General features: G+C 45.3%; 1 protein-coding gene across 4 annotated transcripts in view; it reads right to left on the bottom strand.

The window, feature by feature from the left end:
* Window positions 1-12,305, bottom strand: part of LOC146338664 (heat shock factor protein 3-like) — a 46,747-nt gene that overhangs the window by 15,713 nt on the left and 18,729 nt on the right. For all 4 annotated transcript variants that reach the window (XM_084814240.1, XM_084814242.1, XM_084814239.1 and 1 more), the window contains exons 4-6: window positions 4,099-4,223; window positions 1,834-1,909; window positions 580-641 (exon numbers count right to left, since the gene is read on the bottom strand). In XM_084814240.1, coding sequence (XP_084670366.1) covers window positions 580-641; window positions 1,834-1,909; window positions 4,099-4,223 — 263 coding nt within the window. The remainder of the gene's footprint in view (window positions 1-579; window positions 642-1,833; window positions 1,910-4,098; window positions 4,224-12,305) is intronic.

Raw genomic sequence — 12,305 nt, 5'->3', positions numbered from 1 at the left:
AGTGCTGGCATGGAATTTTATTCTATTATTTCAATAAAATAGCAGCTGTTCCCTTTCTTTCTCTGTGTTGCATAATACATAGAGGTACATTTTGGGGGGAGGGAGAGGCAAAACCTGAGCTAATCCTAGCTATTTTTCAAAAGCCCTGAGATTCATCTTGCTAACCCTTTTGAAACTCTAGTTGGCTCACCTTTTGGCAAAGTGAATCTCCCTCCACCCCACTTGTGGAAGAAATAAAATAGAAATTATGATTTTCTTACATGGAAAATACCTGCATAGGAAAATGTGCAAAAGCCACGTGTCTTGTGCAACAATAAGGGACATATCATTTCAAACAATGCAGCAACAATCAGAAAGAACCAGAAAGTGCACCATTTCAGAGAAGCATAACTTTTAATACTTTGGGTTTCAATGCGTCACTGAATCATTTCCGTCTGTCCTGTCTCTGCCCACCTTTTTACAGAAGTGGGAGCACTGCATGCTTTAAAAGAACATTTTGCTTGGGAAAGAAACCAAAGAGGAGAAAGTCTTTTATGGGTTCATTTTGGGTGCCAAAAGAACAAAACAGTGAACAATTACCTTTTCCTTTTGAGCCCCAGAATGCAGTTTCCTCTCATCAAGCTCAGTATAAATTCAACGATCTAAAGAAGAGAGAGAAAGCATTCAGACTTACATGTCCTCTCAACCATCAGCACACAAAGGCAGCAGGCAGACTGGCGCCCAGCTGCAGCTACATAAGAGTCTTGAACTTTTCCACTGACTTCTATGGGCAGCCCTTTCACTTGCATTCCTGGGGACATTTTCAAAATAGCTTGTCAGGGTGAACCAGAAATGACCTCAACAGACAATGAGACAGTGCTCACTCTTCCTCCCTCGTCTTTTTCCAGCCTTTCCCACCTGGCTGTCTCGTGTTTTTTTTCCTATCAAGCTTCTGTACCATGAATCCTTATGGGGTTGTCCGGGGAGTTTCTCCACTCCCTAAAGTTTTGTTTCCTGAAGACTTTTTTTACCTCTACAAAGCCTGGGGTTCCCATGAGTCTGCCAATACCTCCCTCGTGTGTGCGTGCATGCGCGCGCTGTTGTTCTGGTTACCAACTGGCAGGCACTTTCCCCTGAAGTTCAGAAACAGAATATACATTGTTGCTGTTTTTTAAAAAAATGGTTTGGATGCTGACAAGTTAACTTAGGGAGCAATCCTACCGGGATAGGCGGCTGCCTCCGAACTCAGAGGCGACTGCCTATCCAATGCAAGGCAGGAGAAGCACAGAGGGGATCGTCCCCTCCGTGTTTCAGCTGATTTCGGCTGTCTAACCGCAGGAAGGCGGAGCGGGTCGTACCGGCATTTCTGCCTTCCCTGCCCCAGAACGCCCTGTTTTCACCGCTCCGCACTCTTCTTCCAAGCGCGGAGCACAGGGCCGATCCAAGCTGCCTGTGAGGCAGCGTTGGGTGGGGGGGGGAGAGGTCAGTTCTGAGGTCAGTTCCTGGAAACCAATGTATCCTATGGCCATCTAGCCGCTGACTAGCAGCCATAGGATTGCTCCCTTACAGAGTTTCACAGAAGGCAAGTTTCCCAAGCCCTCCTCCCTGCCGAAACCCCCCTATACCCTTTGCCACATTGGCCAGTAGGACCTCACCTACCCTCCAGCTTTTGCGGCTATAGGGGGGAAGAGGTGTTGGAATTTCCTTCTCTGAATTTCCTTAAGTTAACCTATCTTGGAATGCAAGGCATTAATGCCTGGAAAGACCAAGGAAGGGAGTAAGGAGCTCTATCCACCTGCATGTAGTTTATCTGCCTACTTCTGAAATGCTCTAGAGTATCAGGACAACTGGTACCTTAGATAAGAGTTGCTGCTGCTGATTGTGCTTCTGTCGCAAAAATGCCACTTCTTTCCAGAGAGCCTCGTTTTCCCTGAAAGAAAAGGCACAAAGAGAGGCAAATGAATAAGAGGGAACACACTGACTTAGCTTGCCCTACACAAAGACTTTCTAGTTGTTACAATATCCTAGAGGTACTAAAGGTCACACAGTCACACACTGGGTTCACTTCATACATTATGTATTCAAGCCTACACCTAAAAATAATGTTGTGTGAAGGCTACACACATGTTTCATACAGGTACAGCCATCAGGGAGGTGAACTGGCCACAGCTTCCTATCAAAGGTATATTCAGTGGAAAGCCCCAGTTTGCTGCCTGTTATGTGCCCTTCACACTGGACCAGCTGGGTTGGTACTAGGGAATTTCTCCCTCCCTCCCTCACTCACACACACTCACTCACTCACTCACTCACCACTTCTACTCATTTAGCCATTGTGGTAGAAGATATCCTTTTAAAGTATCCTGAGGCATCTACTAAATTCACAGGCATTTATCCCAGCACAGCATCAAAGACACCAAGCCTCCTTTCACTTGCCATAAAATGGCTCAGATGATTATTATTATATTTATTTATATCCCGCCTTTTTTCCAATACTGGGACTCAAGGTGGCTTTACAACATTAAAACTTGTACAATTAAAACCTATACATAGAAGTAGGGATGTCAGAGAAATCCGCTGTGGATTCCAAAGAATCCAGCCACAGGAATCCGCAGCGGATCGGGACCACTTACCTCCGCTCCAGGAGGACTGGAGGCGGAACGACACTCGGCTGCTTCTTGCCAGCCAGAGCCGTTCGCCTCCTCCCTGCCCCTGCCGATCTCCATGTCTTTTCTTTAAAAATAAAAATGGCCATCAGCAGGATGTGCTCATAGACTTAAATGCAAATAGAGTCATGAATCTTGCATCTAAGTCTACGTGTCCATATTCACAGCTCTATTTTGCGTATAAGTCTATGGGCACATCCTCCCAATTGCTTTTTTTTTTTTTAAAGACATGGCAATCGGCAGGGACAGGGAGGAGGCAAACGGCTCTGGCTGGCAGGAGGGAAGGTAAGTGGCCCTCAAGCCAGTTCCTCCCCTGCTCCCTGGAATCCGAGCAGAGCAGAGTCGCTGTGGTGGATTCCCGGGGGGGGGACGGGACGGATTCCCCCCCCCCACGGATTCCCCATAGGAACAGATGGTGGGGAATCCATACACCCTACATAGAAGTATACAAAAGTTAAAAATAAAATTAAATCGTAAGTAGTATTAAAATTGTATAAAATATCAAAACGTTAAAAGACAACAAGAAATATACTATCCATCCGTCATATTCTCAAAGGTCCAGAGTAGCTATTCCCAAAGGCCTGCTGGAACAAAGAAGTTTTTACATGCCTGCAAAAGCGTATCAAGGAGGGTGCCACTCTCGCCTCCCTGGGAAGGGAGTTCCAGTGCCTTGGGGCAGCCACCAAGAAGGCCCTCTCCCATGTTCCCACCAGACATCAGGCTACACAAATACAGGAGGCTGCCTTAGAATTAATCAGACTGTTGGTCCAGCTAGTCCATATCATGTTCAGTGGCTCCCTAACATTTCAGGCAAGGGTATTTCCTAGCCCTGCTCACCAAAATCTTTTGTTGCTGGGTTTGAACTTGCGAGAGGCTGTAGAGTAAGTGACAGGCCTGGTTCACATGATGCAACAACCCATGGTTTGTTAAACCATGGGTTGTTGTGAATGATGCAGGAGTGAGCGAGCGTGCTGGCTCCTGGCTGCCTCTTCCCACTAAGCTAAACAACCCAGAGGCGCTCTGTACCTGGGTTGTTGCCCATGACATCTGAACTCAGAATGGTGGACAGTTCAAGGAAGAACAGTCCACACTTGTAACCCATGGCTTATTTACATCCTCGGTAGCTGCTTGTTTAAACCCTGGGTAGCTGTGGCGTCTGAAGGAGGCTCAGTGCCCAGCATGAAAGAGATCTCTCGGGACAGAGAATACGACACTTGAGTGCAGCTTAAATCTAGCAAAAAGGCACCCGCACATAAATTATCATGATGCTGCAATTTTGTGCTCAGTGTCAATTCTGAAATCGAGCAGAATCATGACACAGTCCCCCGAATCCCACCATGTAGCTTCGCTGAAGCAGTTACTAAAATGCAGCCACACAGGTGGATTCCGAAACCCATAGTTTGTGGCTTGGCTCTCACTAAAAGACGCTACAGCTTGACGGGAGAAACGCTGGCACCTTTTCATACTCGCCAGCTTGATGTCCATGTTGTTCTGCTGTTCCCTCATTTCCTGGACTTCGGACAGCACTTTGTGCAAGTCCTCTGGGCAGACTTTGACATCTTCAGGTCTCATTGCAGACACCTAGGACAGAATTGGGTTACTGGTAATTTAGCAAAGACAGGTTTTTAACTGGGAAAAAAGTAAGTTAAAAAAACTGATTCTTCAGGAGTGAGGACTTTGACTGCTTTCCAAATACACAGCCATACCCTTATCCATCACAGGAGAAATCCCAACATTGATGCCTATACCAACTCAGGTCAAGCCAGCTGGCCAACTAGCATCTACAGCTCCAGAACTGTACAAAGAAATAGTACTGAAACATCACTGTAAGAAAACCACCAGCAGAGACACACATTTGGGCTGGAAAGGGTGTGGGGTAGTGATGATCTTGAGAGAAAGAGTGAGGGTGGCCCCTGGCCCCAACCCCTGCTGCACCGTCTGACAGACGTACATCCACGAGGAAATGGTTTCTAACTGCAAATTCAGATGCAACAAGGAACTGTGCTGTGTTTAAATCTGGAAGCAAAAGCTTCTACTCTTCTCTTTGTTGTTCAGTCATTAAGTCATGTCCGACTCTTCGTCTTCGTGACCCCATGGACCATAGCACGCCAGGCCTTCCTGTCCTGCGCCCTCTCCCGGAGTGTGCTCAAGTTCATATTCATTGCATCGGTGATGCTATCTAGCCATCTCATCCTCTGCCGTCCCCTTCTCCTTTTGCCTTCAGTCTCCCCCAGCATCAGGGTCTTTTCCAGGGAGTTTTCTCTTTGCATTAGGTGGCCAAAATATTTGAGCTTCAGCTTCAGTATCTGTCCTTCCAATGAGCACTCAGGGTTGATTTCCTTTAGGATGGTCTGATTTGAACCTCCTTGCAGTCCAGGGGACTCGTAAGAGTCTTCTCCAGCACCACAGTTCGAACGCATCAATTCTTCGGTGCTCAGCCTTCCTTATAGTCCAGCTCTCACAGCCATATGTTGCTATTGGGAAAACCATAGCTTTGATTACATGGACCATTGTCGGCAAGGTGATGTCTCTGCTTCTTGCTATGCTGTCTAGGTTTGCCATAGCTTTCCTCCCAAGGAGCAAGCGTCTTTTAATTTCATGGCCACAGTCACCGACTGCGGTGATCTTGGAGCCCAAGAAAGTAAAATCTGTCACTGCTTCCATTTCTTCCCCTTCTATATGCCAGGAAGTGATGGGGCCAGATGCCATGATCTTCGTTTTTGTAATGTTGAGTTTCAAACCAGCTTTTGCACTCTCCTCTTTCACCCCCAACAAGAGGCTCTTTAGATCCTCTTCGCTTTCTGCCATTAGGGTGGTATCGTCTACGTCTCTGAGGTTGTTGATAATTCTCCCAGCAATCTTAATTCCGACCTGTGATTCATCCAACCCAGTGTTTCTCATGATGTACTCTGCATATAAATTAAATAAGCAGGGTGACAATATACAGCCTTGTCGTACTCCTTTCCCAATTTGGAACCAATCGGTTGTTCCATCTCTGGTTCTTTCTGTTGCTTCTTGACCCTCGTACAGGTCTCTCAGGAGACAGGTAAGGTGGTCTGGTACTCCCATCTCTTTCAGAATTTGCCACAGTTTGTTGTGATCCACACAATCAAAGGCTTTAGCGTAGTCAATGAAGCAGAAATAGACGTTTTTCTGGAATTCTCTTGCTTTCTCCATGATCCAGCGAATGTTGGCGATTTGATCTCTAGTTCCTCTGCCTCTTCGGAACCCAGCTTGTACTTCCAGTAGTTCTCGGTTCACATACTGCTGAAGCCTAGCTTGTAGGATTTTGAGCATAACCTTACTGGCATGTGAAATGAGCGCAATTGTACGGTAGTTTGAACACTCTTTGGCGTTGCCCTTCTTTGGAATTGGAATGTAAACTGACCTTTTCCAGTCTTGTGGCCACTGTTGAGTGTTCCAAATGTGTTGGCATATTGAATGCAGCACTTTAACAGCATCATCTTTTAGGATCTTAAATAGCTCAGCTGGAATACTGTCATCTCCGCTAGCTTTGTTGTTAGTAATGCTTCCTAAGGCCCGCTTGACTTCACTCTCTAGGATGTCCGGCTCAAGTTCAGTGACTGCACTATCATGGCTATCAGGGACATTCAGATCTTTCCTGTATAGTTCTTCCGTGTATTCTTTCCACCTCTTCTTAATCTCATCTGCTTCTGTTAGGTTCCTGCCTTCTTTGTCCTTTATCATGCCCGTCTTTGCACAAAACGTTCCCTTGATATCTCCGATTTTCTTGAAGAGATCTCTAGTCTTTCCCATTCTGTTTTCCTCGATTTCTTTGCATTGTTAATTTAAGAAGGCCTTCTTGTCTCTCCTTGCTATTCTCTGGAAATCTACTCTTCTCCATGCAGCCACAAAACAGGGCACACGGCCAAAGCTTGCTGCATTTCATTTGCATGGCAGGTAGCAATGGTTTCCCTGTCATGCCCGAACCGGGCCATGTTATCACTAGTGAAACGTTCTAGGAGAGCATCCCCAGCAGTCAGTGAATGAGATCCAGGTTTATGTTTCAAGAGCCAATGTTCAACAGTGGCTAAGAGAGAAGCTTATGAGCCAGAAAGTCTCCAAATGAAATGGCCACTGAGCCCAAGAACTCACTAGGCCGGTTTAGGGAAGTTCCAGTTCTCTCACCCTTCCACGAGCCATTACCATACAGAACGTCTGTAATGATTCCTGCAATACAGGGGGGATGTAAATTGATGATTTAAAAAAAATAAAAAATCAGACTTAAAAAAAATAAATGGGATTTTTAAATTAAAATTTTTAAATACTAAGCTACCCTTAAATAACTAGGTCAATATTAAATAATCTGGATATTAAAAAAAACAATTTCTCAAATACGGTTATTCACACACTCCCTAACAAACACAGACATTTCATTTTCACCTGATGAAAATAATCTGCTCTAGTTTGTCCAGTAACTACCAGGCTTTGCTTTAACCTATCAGTCATGGGTATTTCATTTTTGTTTGCTACTTTGTTTTGGTGAGGGGAGGGTTGGGCCAAGAAAGAGTGACGCAGAAAAGAGCAACACAGGAAAGAGGAAGAAAATCCAATGTCGTCCGGTGGGCAGGTTCCTCTACTTGCATACTTTACTTCACCAACAGGCATGGGTGCTGGGCATAAGAAAACCCAATATGAGAATAGGTGACAATATGACATTCCTTCTATAAGTAAAAAAAGGAAAGCGTGCAAAATGTACACAGTCCAACAAAGAGATGCAAAGCCTGGTTATAAGAATGAAACGAAAGTGTAAATAATAGGGCTGTGCACCACCTCGTTACGAAGCCCGAATAATGAGGTGAAGCGGGCCGATTCAGAGTAGCCTTCTCGTGATACAAAGCGGATCAGAGGAGAACCGAGGCGCCCTGAGGCAAAGTGCCTCCTCCAACTCATATATTCAGAGCTCTTATGAGCAGTCCAGACAGGCTGTCTCCAAAATGTATCAACTTTTGTAAGCTCACAGGGAGGGGCAAGAGGAGGAGGAGGAGGAGGGAGGGGGAAGGTGAGAGGACATGGGAGGCGGGAAGGTGAGCAGAGGAGGAGGAGGGAGTGTGCTTTGGTGAACGGGAACTCTCAGGCTGTACCTACGCTAGCAGTCTCCAATCAGAGAGAGTGGTGGAGGAGGGGGGTAGTTGGGTGAAAGGCTGCAGGCCTTTTGTGTGCAAGTTGTTTCTTTGGGAGAGGGCTGGTGTATGGTTAGATCTGATGTGTGTGTGTGTCTGTGCAGTCATTGCAGTTCCTTCTTAGATTCCTTTGCTAGTTCTCCATTGCTATCAGGCTGTCTTCAATTTTTAAAAGCAAACAGCTAGCTTGTCGTGGGATTGTTCCTTCGCTCCTTACGCGAGAAAGAGTTGCCTTTGAAGCTCTTGCTCTTTTCAAGATTTTTTCAAACCAACATAGCTTTTCTTCGTTCGTTGCTACGCTTCCCCCCTTTCCATTGCTCATTGGTCGAGGTGCTCATTTGGGGACTCTGGAAAAGGCTGTGTTTGTTTTTTAAGTTCGACCCTCACTGCTGCTCGCTGTAGTCCTTGTCATTTTTTCATTCAACTCTGTGTTGTCTTGATTTTTAAGAACCCAGTCTTATTTTGATTTTTAAAAACAAACACTGACTTCTGGACATGTTTCTCCATCTCCCCCTCCCCCGCCCCGCTTTTTAATTAATATTCAACCATTTAGTTGTTCCTTTCTAAATTCTTAAATAAAGACATATTATAGCAGCCAAAGCATTTAGTATTGCTCCTCTGCTCCATTCTGAAGTGAACTGTCTGTTTCTTTTCTGTCTTGATCCTCCCAAAACACAAAATTAAAGAAGGGGATTTTTCTTCTATTCTTTGCTTGCTCTTGGCTGTTACCTTATCACCTCCACCGTCCTCCTGTATTTCTTGAACTTTACCTGCCTTCCCTAAAAGAAAATTAAATATAAAACAATACATTTAACCCTTTTATTTGCATAGGTAGTTCTGCTTTTCTTTTGGTCTTTTGTGTATATGTGTGCGTGCGCAAGTGTGCTTTTGCTGCTTTGTTCCACAAAAGTAATACGCCCACATCGCAATAAAGTGTCGAAAGCACTACATAGTATTTATATTAATTAAAGCACTACAGACATAGTATTTATATTAATTAACTTCTTATTCCAATAACACTCAACTGTGTAGCAAAACTAGCCAGCCCAATATGAGGCATCTTCAGGATGCTGGCGGGGGCAGAGGTGGGCGAAGAGTGATGCACTGTTACTCCCTTCCCCCCACCCCCTGTCCTGCTGGGACTTTTCTTTCTGTATCTGTCTTTCATTTGCTGTTGCTGTTAACCCCAGGGCGGAAGTCACCCCTCACAATCATCCCCTAGAGAGAACTATGTCCTCTTGGTGGGCTTGATTCAGTTTGTATCTGCCTTTATGGCCACAGGCCGCTCTTCCCTAGAGAATATGCCCTGGTGTTGTCTGGTTTGTGGCCCAGGCTGCTCTTCCCGACACAATATGTCTTAGTGGGCAAGGCATTGGACTTTGGTCCATTCATTCCTCTTTCTTTCTTTCTTTCTTTCTTTCTTTTGTAGATCCTTCATTTAGAAAACCAATGTAATTAGTCCCAAGGTCCATGGCCGTTCCCCAGGCAGCTGTTCCCTATAGAAGCACTCACTGGCATGTAGTAGCTGTAGGTTGCCACAGGTCCTGCCTGGCAGAGTTGCTCTGTCTTCCTGCCTCTGTCAGAAGCGCACTGAAAGCCAGAGATCATTGGAGATCACCAACTGCATAAACTGGACAGTTGTGTGCACTTGCTACACCATCAGTTCCTTCAGTTCCCTAGAATCAGGTTTTAATGAAAACCTGTTTGAAATTTGGCAGGAGTCGTGTGGCTAACCCCCCCCCCCCCGCCCACATTAAAATATAACATACATTCAAAATACTCATTTAGTGTGTGCTAGAAATAAACAAAGCAGATAAAAAAAAACCTCTTCCAGCCTGCCTGCCAGGTAATGTGTATTCAGTCATAGAGAGGCTGAGCTGGTGATTCTTCTGAATAAGGGCTGTTTTGCACTTCAAAGAAACTTGCAGCAGCAATTAGGGATAGCAACCTCCACTCCAACAAACTATCCCTTCTGAGTTTGGTCTGAGTTTCTGGGAACATCAAATTTCACCTGCCCCTAGCACACAAGCCAGTGTGCCAGCCTGCCTGGACTTTGGTGAGTGGGATGCCCTCGAGGGGGGCCGGGAGAGGCCAAGGTTTCACAGGGAAAAGTTATAGCTCTTTGCTTTGGGAGTTTTTGTGGAAAACATCACATTTCATCTGCACCTAGAACAAAAACCACTGGTCCAAAGTGTCTGAAATTTGGCAGGTAGAGTCCCCTCCCGGGGAGCTAAGAGGTCCCCAAATTTCATGTCTGTATCATAACAACTGAAAAGGTTATGACCGTTTGTGTTTTCCCATGCAAGTCAATGGGAAAATGCCAAAAACAGGTGATCTGGATATCCAAATCTCGCGACGGATTCGGATCTGAGTTGAAGTGGAGGGGGTCTGAATCAGTCCGAGGCAGATAGGGGTTGCTAAGGAGTATCTGAAGTGACATCCGATGAGAAACAGGGGGTCTGTGCACAGCCCTAGTAAATAATACCCTATTCAGCTACAAATGCACACAGTTTAGTGGTTAGATTTACACCATTGTTCAGGAAATACATAAAGTATCAACGAGAAACTGGATTAAATCAATCTATCCTGCTGCTAGATCGTAGCTGTAGTGCTTTAAATTCATGAAATTCACAATGTCAATTTCGATGATAAAGATGATTCAGCCTATGACCACAACAACTGCACCAAAAAAAGCTGCTATAAAAAGGGATATTTTTTATTTTTATATAAATATATATACATATATACACACACACACATAAAAAACTTCATTTTCGTCTCTCATTTGGAGGGCCAAAGTTGTCTAAACCAGTTCTAAAGCCACATAATATATTATACTAAACAGGAACAGCAGCAGCTAAGCCCATATTACACCATGATCATCTCCAAAAAGCTTGCTGGAAGATTATTACCCTCCTCTGTGCCTCAGATGTTAGCCTTGGGTGGGCATTCCAGAATACAGGAGTCATAACTGACTCATAACTTCTCAGGTCCTACTCTCTTGTCAGACAAAAGACAAAGCAGGGCTCACCCATGAATCTCAATGGGCAGAAAGGTTCTTAGGGGAAACATGGGGCTCACGTCAGAAACAAGTGATAAATCAAGGCCAAAGGACACACTGTGCTTTACAACTAGATCAGCTCTGCTCTTTTTAGATTAGAAATGCTGATCTGCACCAAAGCACACGGATCACACCTCTGTGGACTTGCTAAGGCTGGACTTGGCTCTCTTTAGAAATCTGCAAGTCATCTGAGACATCAATTCAGGGTGGGATTTTCTAGTCCAGAGGCTCCCCAGACTAAGAAATCAGAGCCCATCTCAGAGCACAATGAATGGCCATTTCACAAGATCTAGCTTGACTGTGTGAAACTGCCAACACAAATTACCCATGAAGAACAGTGCAAGCTTCTTATGTGAATTCAGCTCCTTCTGGAGAAGAAAAGCTATGATACAGTCCCAAGGTGAACAGATGGGCGTAGAACTCCTAGCATGGGTGCTGGGGGAGGGGGGGCCTTGCATCGTAGGACTTCCTGGTTTGGGCTGCGGAGAGATGCTCTTGCCACCCAACTCCAAAACAGAACTCAAGCCAAGTGCGGCTGCTGCAGTGACGAGAATGCCACTCCTTCTCTTCCATCAAGGTGGTTTCTGGCTCTTCTTTTCGGACCTTGGGAGTTAATGACAGAAGATCACTTGGGACCACTGAAAGAAGGATGTTAATCCTTGGAACAGAATGGAGAAACCAGAAAACTGCTGAAGAGACCTCGGAGTTTGGTGCAATATGACCTCAATGAAGTTCTGCCATAAAACCCTACCCTTCCTACTGGAGTGCCTGCTCTTCCCTCACACAGAGCAGAGGTATCTGACGGGTTAGAACCTTCCTACATTCATAACCCCTCTAGCAAAATGCCTTTGCACCTGCCTTGGACTGCAACATTTCAAGGGCCCAAGTTGCCTGTGGTGAACTGAAGTCAGGCCATGGATGGACAGCACAGCAACACTTTGCGCCCAAGCTCGCAGGCTTCAGACTAAGCATGACGCCCCTCATCCTGTCAAGCAATAGACAAACCCCCTAGCAAAGGCACACTTGGAAAGATAATTTCTCCAAGAGAATACACCTGTACGAGTTGTTCACCTAAAATCATCACCTACCAGCCATACTACATTGAAAGCTTCATCTCTCCCCACCCCCTCAAAAAGCTCTGAAGGATTTCAGTACAAGTACTCCAGACCAGTTGATAACAAAAACCAACCATCACTTCGAAGGATATCTGAACAGCCTTCTCCTCACAGTTTTCCCTGTAATAGGTACATGATCTATTGTCAGGCCAAACCATTTCCCTACCACTGTAAGAGCAAAGAGGATGCAGAAGAAAAACTCAACATCTTATGGCTCCAGGTCTACAGAGTTAATTCCACAATCGGTTTGTTGAATCATTAGGTTTCTTGCCACAACACAGAGTTGCCAGGTGAGATTAGATGACCTAAGCATTGTTTTGTCATGCCCCATTTCTATGGTACT

Source organism: Heloderma suspectum, chromosome 9 (assembly GCF_057233095.1).
Source record: "Heloderma suspectum isolate Gila_16-S chromosome 9, 16-S_ref, whole genome shotgun sequence".
Lineage (NCBI taxonomy): Eukaryota > Metazoa > Chordata > Lepidosauria > Squamata > Helodermatidae > Heloderma > Heloderma suspectum.
Note: the sequence above shows the minus strand (reverse complement) of the source record. Positions and strands in the feature narration are given on the sequence as shown.